We start from the raw sequence: 15,016 nt of genomic DNA, 5'->3' as shown, positions 1-15,016 counted from the left end.
CAGCGACAGATGTGGAAATCTTAATTGACGCTGTTTATGGCCCCGACGAAGATGAAGAGCCACGTGAAATTCCAAATATGGTGCAGATGCGGGATACCTACGCCTGCTGCGAAATAAGGTTGAATGCATGGGCGGCGACCATGGCCTCGTGCAATGCTTGGTCAAATTAGAGCAGGGGTTTCTCGCACCCAGTAAGAACTTGAAACAGCCAAAGCTCACTGCCTTTTCCACACCGGAATAAAAGTTTGCTTCACTGAATACATTGTATTTTGACTTCCTCGCATTTGTGGCGCAATTAAAGCTCGACTGCTTTAGCGTTTCTCTAGTGGTCGCTTATATCGAATTACCGCTTATAACATTTTTTTGCTGTCACTCTGACTTTGTTATAACGAGGGCTTACTGTAACTTGCTAAAATTTATCTTTAAAGAGTCTGACTACAGATCTTAGGAAGCCCTGTCTTTTTTTTGGCACAGTCCAAGGCTTATCACTGAAACGGTAGTGTTCATACTCTCAACATCCTTGGTCCCCCTTGGCTGTTGAAAGCATTAAATTTTCAAGCATATTTCATAGATGTGCAAGCTCAAAGCATTATTCAAAGCATTAAAATATATCTGCAAATTGTGACAGGGTTTTGCAGGACATACAGTTTGATACAGACGGTTTCTTTTTCTTTTCTATATTTATTTCGTCTATATAAAGTATATGTGCTGTATGGATGCTTTGAATAAAATTTTGGTTCTGCAACAGAAATAGAGCTCCTTAAAATCAGTACACAAGCCCTTTTAAATTTATTGCTCATCTTGCTCATCTTTACTTGAATGTGTTTGTGTTGACACTCATGTTAATTTAATAAATCGTGAATTTATATGCAGCTGACAGAAACCGTAATGAATTTGAGGATGAATACACCAAACGCAAAGGTGGAAAGGGTTTGGACCGCAAACGTCCAGCTCAAGATTCTCGTGGTCCATCATCCAAGGATTCTCGTGGTCCGTCATCCAAGGATTCCCGTGGTCCGTCATCCAAGGATTCCCGAGGTCCATCTAAGAAGGGCACTGCAAGCCCCCAGAAGAATGGTAGCAGTGCTAAACGGCGGCGCGACTCTGACTCTAAGGGCTCTGAGCAGCGTAAGAAGCCGAAGAAGTGAGACTTCAGGTGCCATCATTTTCCTCAAGAGAAAAGGAAAGAGTACTGGAAACAATTAAAGGTGAGACTTTGCAAAGTTATCAATATCTTCAGGGCATTAATAGCACTACACCATTGCTTGTGGGTTAAGGTCCACGGTTTACTTGGTCTCGATTTGTCTTTTATTTATTTTTTTAAACTAAAGGCAGACCTTGCTAGGAGCAGGCTTCTGTCTACTCACTGGAACTTTGAACTGCACTCCAAGTGCTGTGCAGAATAACACAACCACTGGTGACTGATTATGAAGATCATGGTTATACTGCGCTCAGTTTTACAAACACGATACTAAGGAAGGACAGGACGTGGACGGACGAAGCGCAAACTACCAACTGTTTGATACTGTTAAAGAACGCGCTTATATACAAGGAGATATGTTGCGGGGGGGGGGGGGGGGGGGGGGTTGGGGGCTACATATAAAAAGATATGACAAGGTGACGACATGTGATTATAGTTTGGGTCAGGCATACATCCTTCACATGCACCCGTTCGCCCTGGCGAACTCAACCTCAGCTTTGATAAGCGCGATAGACGGAGTGCTTACGCACGTCTCTTTTTCTTTAGCTATCGCAAGCGCCTCCCATATTTCTCGCTCCGTTTTTGTTTTTGATGTTCGGAACATCAAAAACAAAAACGGAGCGAGAAATATGGGAGGCGCTTGCGATAGCTAAAGAAAAAGAGACGTGCGTAAGCACTCCGTCTATCGCGCTTATCAAAGCTGAGGTTGAGTTCGCCAGGGCGAACGGGTGCATGTGAAGGATGTATGCCTGACCCAAACTATAATCACATGTCGTCACCTTGTCATATCTTTTTATATGTAGCCCCCAACCCCCCCCCCCCCCCCCCGCAACATATCTCCTTGTATATAAGCGCGTTCTTTAACAGTATCAAACAGTTGGTAGTTTGCGCTTCGTCCGTCCACGTCCTGTCCTTCCTTAGTATCGTGTTTGTAAAACTGAGCGCAGTATAACCATGAACGTTCACCAACTAGCCCCCTTCATTGCTTTACTAAATGATTATGAAGACTTTTAATCAATCATTCTCATGGCTTCTGCAGCTGTGGTTGGATGAGCTCGCTTCACTGGTGCCCTCCCAAAGCTAGTCACCTTCGATGTCCTCTATACTATTTGTGATTCCTGTCACCTTGAACCTATTAACAAGTCTTGAACAAAGCCATACACCATGCTTACGGTATCCACATGCACACATTTTGCAGCAACTCCCTCTTGATACGACTGGAAGCATAATGCAGCTAAACACGCTGCAGCACAGCCTAGTCTTTTGAAGCATGCTATATTCATGCCACATGATCCGGTGGAGTCTGGTGATAACGATGGTGCCATCTAGTAACTTGTGCCATCTAGTGGCAGCTTGCAGCAATTACCCACCATGTGAGTACATGCTTGATGCCTAGTGAAACTTCTGTTAAAATTTTCACACTCCAAATTGCCTTACACACAGACGGGCCTCGCACAACTGTAGATTGGCATTCACTCTTGCTCACTCTGTAGCCATAAGTGAGTCCAAGTACAGTAGACTGTCCTTACAACAGACCCTGATAATCCAACAAAAGATGTCCGTTTTATCCGAAGTCTGTAATATCTGAAACACCGCACTTCCGAAACTTTGGTCGTGATGTGTAACAACATTATTGCAAAGGGCAAGTGACGAATGTCCAAAGTAAAAAAAAAAAAAAAAAAAAGTTGCAGTTTCACCCATTAGGCGAAGCATCGATTGTGATAGCAATTTCGTAGACAGCTATGCAAAGTAAAAATAGTAGTTTTATCGGCCGTATAAAGTTGTAAAAATTTGCTTACTAATTAAATTAACAAGCACGGTGTCATCTGGGCACAGGTGAACATGAACACATCTCGCTCATGACCGCGGAAAGTTGCTGTCAAAGCGTTGGAGTGAGGAACCGTGGTAGCAGCGGCGAGCGAATTGACCTTCGTGCTGTCCCTAGCTTCAGCGCGAACCAAACATCGATAGCACAGCGCATATGAAGCTACCGGCACTTGGCACACTTCGTCCGCATTGCAGATCCCTTTCAAGATACGGCGCCCGTGCTGGAGCACACTTTGCCCGCATTGGCGATTGCTTTCAAGATATGGCACCCGCGCTGTAAGCAGCTGCCGTCGGTGTAGAACCGCCCTGTCCCTCGCGTCCCACCCGTGCTTCACACGCGGCGAAAGAAGACTGCGTACTTCCACCCCGCTTTCCTTTCTCGCGCGCGCGATATTGAGCCATCATTGTCGGCTGGCCCTTAAAGTCAGTTGTCGGCCCGTGTTGAACATGGCAAAAGTCCGCTGTAGCCGATATTCCATTGTAGCACGGTCTGTTCAAAGCGAACTTAGTTGCATTAATAAAATAGGTAAACTAAAGTTGAAATAAGGACCGTTATAACAGAAAGTCTGTTGTACATGGGTCCGTTGTAACAAGCGCAGGCTGTAATTAGTGCATGTTGCCAATGTGTGGACTTCAATAGTTTGGTACAATTCAGTCTCGTTCATTTGGGTTCAAAGAAATGTGATTTGTTTGAAGGAAATTTTATATTACAGTCCAACCTCGATACTTCGTTAATGAAAAGACATTCAAATTAAAGGAAGCTAATTTAATGGAAGACTTACCTGCAGTGGCACATTCGCACATACCGTATTTACTCGCATAATGATCGCACTTTTTTGTCAGAAAAATTGACGCAAAATCTGGGGTGCAATCATTACGCGGGTTAAATTTTCCGCGAAAATAAAAGAATTTTTTGGTCCGCGTTTACTGCGGGACACCAAAACAAAAATGGCGGCCGGCGGAGCAAGCCGAACACACCAAACGCGATTTTTTTTTTCTTCTTGTGAGTACATTACGTGCATTGAAAGTTTCTTGCGTATCAGTAATGAATAATGTCGTTAATATCGGCAAGTTTGCGGCAATAACGTAGCCATGTCCACTTTGAGGGGACAGAAACAGATGGGCGCGCTTAGCTGCCAGTGACACAGAAACACGTGGCCGGCATGCTGCGGAAACTGCGGCATCTGTCTTCACTACTATCCTAATACGGCACGTTTCCACTAAGGGTGGGTGAATATTTTAGCTGTGTTACAAGCATCGGCGTATAAATAGGGTACACATTTAACGTATCAGTCTAAACGTGGCTACTATCGTTGCCGCTCGCGATTTGTTGCATGCCCACGAGTGCAGATGAGAAGAATCGAAAGGCGCCTTTTTTGTTATTGTTGACCACAACCATTATAAAGCCTACACATAATAAAGGCAAGTTTGGTTGCAGCTTTTTTTTAGTCATGGAAGTGCAGAAAGCGATGAAAGTAATGAAATGAGGCATCCACTTAAGAATGTTTGGTGCATGCAGACCGCTTGGTTTGTCTTGAAGAGTCGTTCACGTAGCATTCGACAGATGGTAAGCGCGATCAATATTAGCTAGATTTGGCGCACGACATATCGCTGCAGCAAGTTTGGGGTGCGATCATTACACGGGAAATGAAAAAATCTAATTTTGACGACAAAAATTCAGGGGTGCGATCATTACGCGAGTGCAATCATTAGACAGTTTTAGTATAGCGTACGCTATACCATTGCGTACGCTAAAAAAATAGCGGATCGTCACTGCGCATGCGCTGAACGCTAAACGAAATAGCGGGTATAGCGGGCGTACGCAACGCAAACGAGTTAGCGTTAGCGTTTTTGCGGGGTTTGCGGAGCTTGCGGGAAACATGGCAGCGGTCCCGGCTGCCCGCTTCGAATTGAATTTGGCGTTGCTTTTGTAAAATGCACTTCGTTCGTAGCAAATGACTGTGTAAACGGCTTTCGCTTAGTCTCAGGCCGCTTCGACGACAGAGTATTATGGATAACCTCGTGGTGTTTTCGAGATCGCTTCTCGTTTCGAACGAGTCAAAGCCTAACGAAAGAAACATTCGAGATGTCAGCGCCACCTGTCGCTAAAGGCGCGAAATAACTGCAACGACGGTATATGGCCTCCGAGATCCGAAGATATCGCTGGTCAACTAAAATTGTAGAAATCGTACGCTGCTTAGCGTACGCTATATTATAGCGTATAGCGTACGCTATAGTTGCGGACGCTAAACTAAAAGTGTCTATTATGCGAGTAAATACGGTATTTACGAATTACGGTCGGTTATAAGGTGTATCGGTGCCCGTACTGTGACAGGAGGCGCTCGTATTATTAAAGGAAACATGCCATGTCCCGTGACAATTTCCCCTTCGAACTTTTGTATGCTTCGCCACGTGAGATTGCTGTAGTGGGGCGAAGTTGACTCTCTGGAACCTGCATTATGCAATACACTATCCCTTCCGCGCTCTAAAGTCATTGACGAGAATTACAAAGGCATAGTTGGCACCATCGCTAACAGCGGCGAATTATTACAATGAAGAACACGGCACCGAACAGCAAGAAGCTTGGTAACGAACGTCGAAGTAGCTAGGCCTAGCGTTGCCACGGTGTGGCTACGGCTGACAGTAGATCTGCGTGCAAGAGCGCCAGCTTGAGGTGGTGTGATAATCAAAATGGCGGTGGTGGGGGCTTCGAATAATGTCATTTCGGACCTGTGGTCATTGCAAGAAAGATTTCTTAAAAGTCGGACGGCAAAGGCTTTTTGCACCTGAAATTTCAGACGTTTGTATACATTATGGGTACATGGCAGTGCCGCGACACTAACAGAAGTAATCGGTGATGTGCGCCTGCATATGCCTGCACACAAATTTCTGCCACGATTCTTTTTCTTTTTCCTTCCTTCTTTCTTCCTTTCGCACTCGCCGTTGAGTTTCTCTTCCTCCATGGCAGGGTCAGAAAAATTCTGGTCTGAAGCACCGCCACGGGATTTGGTGCATTGCTGAGTGCTTTGTCAGAGCGCCGTATGTTTGAATTAACTGTCACAATGTATTGCGCATTCGAATTACCGGGAATTTTCACCCATTGGAATACACAACTTGGACAGGACCACGGCATCAGTTCAAATAAACCGAATGTTCAAATTAAGCGTGTTTGAATTAACAAGATTTGACTGTATTATTGTTATTTCAGATGACTGGCTGCAATAGTTCACAGTTGTGCCAAGTGTTGTGGTGTACTTACAGTTGAGGATAAACATATGGGATCCTGTTCTCTTTATTCTTCGCTACATAATTGTACCTGTAGATCTTGTGTATTAAATATGAGAATGTGCGATTCGCGAGCCAGATATTTGCTATTCAGTTCTTGGCTTGTTTAGTATATTTGGCAAAGTGATTTGCCAAATATACAGTTGATGATCATTATAACGGACTATGATAATCCGCCGAAAAAGGTTCGTTCTGTACAAAATTTAGGTCAATGGTGGTGTGAAATAGTGGAACTTCGCATGTATTGTTGTGTAACCCATAGGTGATCACAAAAACCATAAAAACATCAAAATTAATATAACTACAGTCGCCGACCGTTTATTCGGACCTCACGGGGACTGCGGAAATGTCCTAATAAACAGGTGTCCGAAAAAGCAGATTAAGAAAAAAAAATGAAATCCTTTATTTCCACGCGCTTATTCGCGCTCGGCAGTAGGCTTGAAGAAATCGTGAATGCGCCGTTGCACGCTGTTCCGTTTACGCGCAGTCAGATAAGCCTGAATCTCGGAGAGGGTCGTACGGTCACTGTTTGTACACGCTCCGCATGCGACGGCAGCGTAGCACGTTGTGCGTCATCTTCCGACTCGGAGTCATCGTCCGGCGGTGCAGCAGAAACCTGACGAATGATCTCCCCATCGTTGAGTTCTGCGCATGTCAGTACTGCAGTGTCAGCACCTATGAAACTGTCAAATGAGACGGTGTCCGGAATCGCGATGCAACCACTGCGCAGGTCTCGGCAGAACATTTTCCGCGTCAGTAGGGAGCACATCGGAAGGCAGCAAATCTTAGGCCTCCCGGCACCCGCTTGCCGGCATTCCCCAGCGAAGTCTGCGCGGGCACTGTCGGCGCCATTAGACACTTGACGCGTTGTTTCCGTACGCCGCGTTGGATCACCGAAACCTCGACACAGCACACAAAGCAAACACCACCGTGCCGACACCAGTCGCACAAACGAAAAACGTAGCCTGCTTGCAGCGTCGTGCGCGAAGAAACAAATCAGCTGCTGGATTGTCTTGACATGGCTCACTAAGCTGAAACTGGAACTGCTTTAGAGCCACTCTATCGAACCAGGCAGAAACGATGTTGATGAGCAGGGATTTCCATTAGCGCCACTTCGTGGGGCAGCAAGGAGGCTCTGTTCAAAACAAAAATCGCGTTCAGCAAGTCGAACTATGCGCCGGTCATAGTCGGTGCATGATGCTCTCGATCGAGTTGGCTCAAGGAGTGTCCGAAAAATCAGACGAGAGGCTGCCACGTGTCCGAACTTTCGGCAATTGTTATACATTATGGTCTATGGGGGGAATGGCGGTGCCGTGAAGCTGACCGAATAATCGGGCATGTCCGAATTTTTGGAGTCCGGAAAATCGGTCGGCGACTGTATAGGTAAGCAGGTTTACGGGGTAAATGTATTTTTTTCCCTCTTTCATTTATTTTTATACAAACTTGATGGTATTTTCAGACAAGTAAGTGCACCACTTTGGTAAATACTAGCCTACAGCTGCTAGCTCCTAAACGCTGAAATTAGGCTCACTTTAGTTGACGAGTACACGTAGGCAGTTCACTACCACCTCGCACACTTTGACACAAGTGCCTTCTAAATAAAATACACCATTTCCAGAAATCTTCAATTCTTTCGTGGGGGCAAAATGCAAAAACGCCCTTCTACCAAGTATTGGGTGTGTGTCAAAGAAGTGCAGATGGTCCAATTTAGTCCAGTCCCCCACTACAGCGTGCCTCAGATTCAAATTGTTGTTTTGGCATGTAAGACACCAGAATTTAATTTAATTTTAATTATTTAGAAACTGTTCTTACTCGAGTAAAGCAGAGTAAGAAATATACCCATAAACCCCTGTTGACTGAAAATATCGGTTAGGTCAACTTTTTTTTTTTTTCCTTGGCCGTGGTGCTGACCCATGTGTTTCTCTCGGAAGAGCTTTTGTGCCCGACCTCTGATATCTCGAAATCTCGATTCTTAAAGGGAGCCGTGGGTTCCAAAACCAATTTTGTTCATTTCGGCGTGAATTGGATGATATTTAACAGTAGAGTTCAGTTTTTTCTGCTGATTGCAAATATCTAATTAGATTTTGTATAACTGCATTAGAACAAATGATACCAAGTTTTTAATACAGAAATTTAGTAGATTTCTTTCCGGACTTTTCAAAAACTTCACTTTGTCAAAAGCATAAACAAAGTATATGGCGAGAATGCCAGAGAGTAGCTCTAGCTGGTGATGCTAATTGTATTGTTCCTCAGCGTGCTTATAATGTAAAAAAAAAAACTGATGTAAACTTGATTGCAATATTTTTGCTAATTTTCATTTATAATTAGTGGCAATTAGTGTTTAGGAGACAACTTTAGCAATAAGTAAATAGCATCACCAGCTAGATCCATTCGATACGAATGCATTGATACCAAACATTTTGCTCGTATTTGGAAAGAATATACGAAGATGCTCTGTAAGTTAGTGTGCAGTGCTGAAAAAAATGACTCAGAAAAACTAATCTGAACTTTAAGTTCACTGTAACTTTTGTTGGCCTAACAATATGGAAATATGAATTGCATCACCATGTAGCCTTGTCCTTCAGCAACAAGTTCATGACATATGTGGCCACTGTGCAAAAATAACACTGAAATATTTGTTGCAACATCATGTGCAGTCGTTCAAAGCAGTGCAAGAAAGCTAGCACTACCCATTTCACATTTCTCTTTTGGATCCTTGTTGAACAGGAGGCATACAAATGGCATCTCTGTTAGCAAAAGTTGTGCAGACTTCATGGCCACAACAAAGCACGTCCTTTGTGGAAAGTTTATGGCTGCAACATATCTGAATCAAATCCCAGTGGTGGCAGCCACATTTCAATGGAGGCAAAATGCTAAAAGTTCATGTACTTGTGTTGTGCACACCAGGTTGTTAAAACTAATCCAGAATCATATTGTGGTTCTTTCATATACAAAACCAGAATTCAAATTAACAAATAGTTTTTTGCATATCACACAATTGTGCATTCAGCACAGGTCACACCTATATTTATAGTAGCCCAGGACTGCAGGCAGAGTCTTGCTGTCTTGTGCCTTTTTGCAAGCTTGCTTGTCCCAGGATTGCTGTTCCTGTCATCCTGTCAGCTTTTTCAATGTCTGGAAACTATTATGCCCGGATGATTAGCATCAAATATTGCATTACGAAAAGTCATCTAGACTCGGTGTGAAGCACAGTGAAGCACATACTATCGTACTCAATATGAGCTGTAAGTGCCCTCCCAGACTGTATACAGTCGACTCCCGTTAATACGAAGTTCACGGGGACCGCAAAAAACTTCGAATTAAACGAACTTCCAATTAAGCACAAAACACAAAAAACAGCACTTTATTTGTGGCGAAATCGAGTATTTTCTCTAAGAAAAATAGTCTGTCATCTTGCTTTGCTTCTTCTTGCCGAATCGCGCTGCTGAAAGCAAGTTCTGCAGGCTGTAGATGTGGCGGAACGCTTCTTCCGCGTTACCTTCAGCGGCAAAGAAGCGCTCCGCAAGAGCAAGGCCCGCAGCTACATCGGCAGCCTTAGGTTGCGGCTCGCCTTCAACGTCGTCGCTTTCCTGGGTCGCTTTCCTGGGTCGCTTTCCTGGGTCGCTTTCCTGGGTCGCTTTCCTGGGTCGCTTCCTGGGGCCGAATAATCTCTACAATTTCGCTATCCATCAGCGCACCGCACGTTTCGACCGCCTTGTCTACGGCGACGTAATCTTCAAAATTGACGTCCCCGAGAGCATCACCAAAATCAGTGCCGTCAAGCTCGCTTGTTGACGCTTCCTCCGCTGAAATTTCAGAGGCATCCTCCGAAGAAGCTGTCACAAAACCGCAAGTCCTGAAGCAGTTTGCGATTGTTTCTTGCTTCACACGATCCCATGCTTGCGCCAACATGTGGATGGCATTAAGCAGGCTCACCTCGTACTTTGTGGAGCTATCCATACACAAAATCATGCGCTCGAGGAGGTGCCGCCTGTACAGGACTTTAACATTCTTGATGATGCCTTGGTCCATTGGCTGCAAAACAGCCGTTGTGTTTGCAGGCAAAAATGCGAGGCGTATTGCACTCAAGGCTGGCACATTCACGTGAGCACTGCAGTGATCGACAAGGAACAACACCTTGCGGTTAGAAGCAGCAAACTTGCGGTTAGAAGCAGCAAACTTGCGGTCCAATTTGCTTATCCAGCTCTTGAAGATTTCGGCCGTCATCCACGCTTTTTTGTTCGCCTCATAGTCCACAGGCAGCGTCTTCACGCCTTTCCTGATCACAAGTAACCGACATCGTTCCGTGCCAGTCATGTTTGCTGCGATCAGCACCGACACTCTCTCCTTGCTGCGTTTGCCCCCAGCACAGTCGTCGTCCTTGAATGTCAGGGTCTTCTCTGGTAGAAGCCGATAGAAGAGTGCAGTCTCATCTGCATTCAAGATGTCTTCCGGTCTGTATTTGGCGAGATATTCATGCAGCTTTCCGTCCTTCCACATGGCACATGTTTCCTGGTTAACGGACGCCTTTTCACCACATACGCTCTTGAAAACCAGGTCATGGCGATCTTTAAAGCGCGTCAGCCATCCATCTGACGAAACGAAGTCATCGATCCCCAACATTGCTGCAAGCGTTCGGGCTTTCATCGCAACGATGTCTCCGCTGAGAGGAAGTTTGTTGCTCCTGGCCTCCCTAATCCAAACCAGCAGAGCCTTCTCCAACTCTGGGTAAGCGCCGGTGCGCATTCGCTTCCGAGAAGTCTTGGAACTTGTCGTTCTCAAATGCATCCATTATTGTGCGCTTGTTCTTGATGTAGTTAGAGAGCGTGTTCGGCTTGATCCCGTATTTCCGCGCTATGTCTTGTTTGGCGGCACCTCCCTTCTCAACTTCCTTCAAAACCTTGACTTTCGTTGCCAGGTTGAGCGTGCGATAAGAGCCACGGTTTGCCATGGCTGTAAACTGTGCGACTAGGTACAGTCAATTCCGAATCATTCGTGGAACAACGCAGCCTACGAGCTTCCCGCACAATGGCGCTCGACCAACACACGCCTTGCGCACGCTGCAAGACTAATCTCGCACAATCTCGCCACTGCCAGTATGCAGCGCTGCGTGCACCTATGGCACCCGCGTGTCCTCCGCGATCAGCTCCGGCCACGCGCGGCAGCCGCGCGTGGCCTCCGGCGGGGAGCCGCTTCGCCTCCCGCCGGAGTTGATCGCGGAGGCCACGGCAGCTGTAGCAATGAATAATCGCACCGCTCCAAGAAGGATGGCGTTGCGGCGGCAATGACACCAATGCGGAGCACGGAACTGTTGCAACACTTGAAAAATTGCACAAGAATGACGGTCACCTCAAGGATCCCGGCTGAAAATTAACTTCCAATTAAACAATATTACTGGATGAGGACTTCGAATTATCGAGCGATTTCTTCTGTAGGATTACATGCAAAACTGACGGGACCAGCACTTCACTTCTAATTAACCGAAAATTCCAATTAAGCGGCTTCGAATTATCGGGAGTCGACTGTATTGGGACAGTGTCAGTAACGCTGTTGGCATTTTGGAAAGACTTTGTGATCTATGCACAGCCAGTGGGCTTCTATTTTTGTAATTGTGCTTATCTGTAAGCAATGTGTGGAAAAAGACAATGGCCTTATACTCCGAATAACCGTGGGCTCACCCAGTGCAATCATTTGTCATTGTTTTATGTCTCCATCCTTGTTTCGTAGGTCGAGCACACTCTTGCTACATCAAATTGGTCTTGACAACTAAGAAGTTGGTTTTAAATACACTTCAAAGTTGTATCGCATAAAGGTTTCAAGGTTTTCATTAGAGTGGAATGGATAGTACACTGTTTATAATTACCACGGCAGAGGTATTCACTTATAGGTATACTCGGAGCTGACACGTAGTAAGGATAGAATTGTAATTAATTTCCTGGTTTTGTAGTCTGGCTTCAAATCGGCATTTAGCACGCCAAGACTAGTGCCCAAATTATTCCTGTTCAATTCCAATAGCTTAACTTGCGAGTGATTCCGAAATCATTCAAACTGCAGAGTTGCCACTCCACAATTCCTTTATTGATAGCTAGCATGAATTTTCCATTTACAATGTGCCTAGATCTAATTAAGCAGCTTTAGTTACTATATCCTCTTGACATCCACCCTCTGGTGTCACTGTAACTTCGAAGGAAGCATCCTTTTAGTTATTAAAAGATATTGATAAATTTTATGCATATGGTCTTTTGCTGCTTGGTCAAAATACATTTTTATCTCTGAATTGAAGTGAGTATGCTGCGACAGACACATACATGCTACCTTTTCTGTGTAGACCAGTTGCATCAATACCTAGAGTTAATTTTACTTAGTCAATCGTAAATATATACCTCTGTCCGTAAGTATCGCCCTCCCCCCAAAAAATCGTAGTGCAAGTGCAATGACACCAAAATTCAAGCCAACTAAACCACATGCATTTTGCCTTCAGTGTGGCTGATGATTCACCCATAAGTGCTAGCACGGCCGTCGGTGGTGCTCGTGTGCCAGAAAAAGGTCTATTAGATTGTTGAGGCTCATTTTCTTTAGTCGTAGAAAAAGTGGTCTGGTGTCATCAAGGGTATTTAACAGTAAGATTGGAATTGAAGTTTTGTTCTTCTGCACATACTGTAGAATAATTGTGTGTCTTGTGTGTGTGAATTGTGTGTGAATAGCTGGCTTTGTGTGCTTGTGCATGGGTATTTTGACAAGAAATATTTATGTTGTGTTGCTTGTTTTAACTGTTTTAGGGTGGAGCCCTGTTCACATGTCATGGGGTCAGCAGCCATGCTCCAGGCAGTGGTGGTGCTGAACACAGTATGAACTAGTTTCTTCACAGGACATGTGTGTTCCTCATTTTTAACCTTTCTTTTTAATGCTGTGATTGAAATACAGTGCTGGCTATAGCATAGCAGACATGTTTTCTATACATGACATCACGTGTGTTCTACATGTTTTGAACATAAGATGTTCATGCTGTGACCAGCTGGCCTGTGCTTTCTTTAGACCTGTAAAATAGCTCTTGTATGTGTCACCATGTGAAGAGAGATAGGTTTCGCCTGCTATTCCTCTAGCATGTGCATGTTGCCAATATGCTGCACATCCAACATGTAACTAAGGTAAGCTGCTTTGAATCAGTGTACATACATTTGGACAAGGCATGTTTGTTTTTCCTGCCCGTTTTTATTCCCCTGTGAATAAGCCACAAAGCAGTGATTCATCCTCAGAGGTTAGTTCATAACATTACAGAGCAAGTTGTGCATCTGTTTTTATGCTTCATTTGCTGTTTGTATGTGCACACTTATCATGGAGACTTAAATTCGATGTTGTGGTTTTACTTTAAAGATTCAAATAAATGCTTTTGTATTGGAGTAGCATGTGTGTTTGTCAATGACATTATGTAGTTGTGCTTACAACACTGTTGGCTATAGACCACATTTTGATCATTCTAATAATATGGATGATTCGACTCAACTTACTAGAAGAAAGTGAGTGAGTGCCCACAGAATAAGAAATGCTAATGAACATTACTAAGAGCTTTGTAAACCCTCAAGTGCACTTGGCACACACATTCCTAAGCACAGAGGAAAAGTGGCGGGGGTGTACGCCTGTGTGTTATCACTTTTCTTTTTGGTTGTTCAGTTTAGCATTGGTATGGTCATCTTGCAGCAGAATAGGGATGGAGATGCTGCAGCTTTCAATGCAGGTATGCATTCATCCCATCACCATTTGCTCTGTGAAGGCCACATCCATTACGAAGTTGATATCAGGATGGTGCCTTTGTGAAACTAAGTAGCGGATGCTGCATATTAGAAGGGGTTTGCAACTAACGGTGGCTTATTGCTGCCTATGCAGCACCAACTGTAGCTAGTTGTATGCACACTCGCATTCCTCTTCACATTTGCAGAAAGCATGAACCTTTTAAAATCTGAAATTCCTAAGCACTACAGCATGAAAGCAGCTTTCACTAAATTATTTCGTTATAGATTATTCACTACAACAGGCTCCATTAATTTCATTTTTCCCCAGTAAATCTAGATATGACTTTTTTTGTGTAATTGTTGATTCATTATGAGTTTTATTAATTGGCAGCATCCCAAGCATTCTAGAGAGAGATAATTTTTAGTTCCAAGTGCAGGGCTGGGCAAGATACTTTGCAATTGTATCATGATACGATAGAAGATACTCTGGGAAAGAGTGTTTGAGGTACATATATAAGATGCTATCGCAGTTATTGTATCTGATACGATACTTTCCATTTGTATCTTAAGATACTTCGATACATTAAGAAATTTCATATAGATCGGTGTAATGTAGCAGCAAACACATAAGCACAAAAATGTTCGCTTGCAAATTTCTTAACTCTAACCGACCTTGTTTCATTTGAATGAAATGTCTGATAGTATCTCTAAACTTGTGTGTTTCTTGCTCAGTGTATGTTTTAATTTCGAAACAATTTATCGGGGTTACTTTAGCTGCTTAACCTGAAACCTTTTTATACACTGCGCTGTCATAGATATTTGCTTGGCACTTTAGTAATTGAAGGGAGTCGCTATTCTGCTTACAGACCAGCTAGTGGGTTGCCACCTAATTACATGAATAAGAAGCCTCTGCACGATAGCTTAAATACTGCTGTGGATTTTTGCCTTGTCTGTAAACTTATTACCGTTTACG

General features: G+C 44.2%; 1 protein-coding gene across 2 annotated transcripts in view; it reads left to right on the top strand.

The window, feature by feature from the left end:
* dre4 (SPT16 homolog, facilitates chromatin remodeling subunit dre4) overlaps positions 1-13,713 on the top strand; it is a 181,650-nt gene extending 167,937 nt beyond the window's left edge. Inside the window, exons 25-27 of one of the 2 annotated variants that reach the window (XM_075702448.1) lie at positions 874-1,208; positions 2,400-2,574; positions 13,093-13,713. In XM_075702448.1, the coding sequence (XP_075558563.1) occupies positions 874-1,148 (275 nt within the window). In that variant the 3' untranslated portion in view covers positions 1,149-1,208; positions 2,400-2,574; positions 13,093-13,713. The remainder of the gene's footprint in view (positions 1-873; positions 1,209-2,399; positions 2,575-13,092) is intronic. The other variant, XM_075702440.1, reaches the window with a different exon arrangement.
* Positions 13,714-15,016: the final 1,303 nt, after the last annotated feature.

The sequence above is a fragment of the Dermacentor variabilis genome, chromosome 1, assembly GCF_050947875.1.
Source record: "Dermacentor variabilis isolate Ectoservices chromosome 1, ASM5094787v1, whole genome shotgun sequence".
NCBI lineage: Eukaryota > Metazoa > Arthropoda > Arachnida > Ixodida > Ixodidae > Dermacentor > Dermacentor variabilis.
This window is presented reverse-complemented; position numbering and strand designations above follow the sequence as displayed.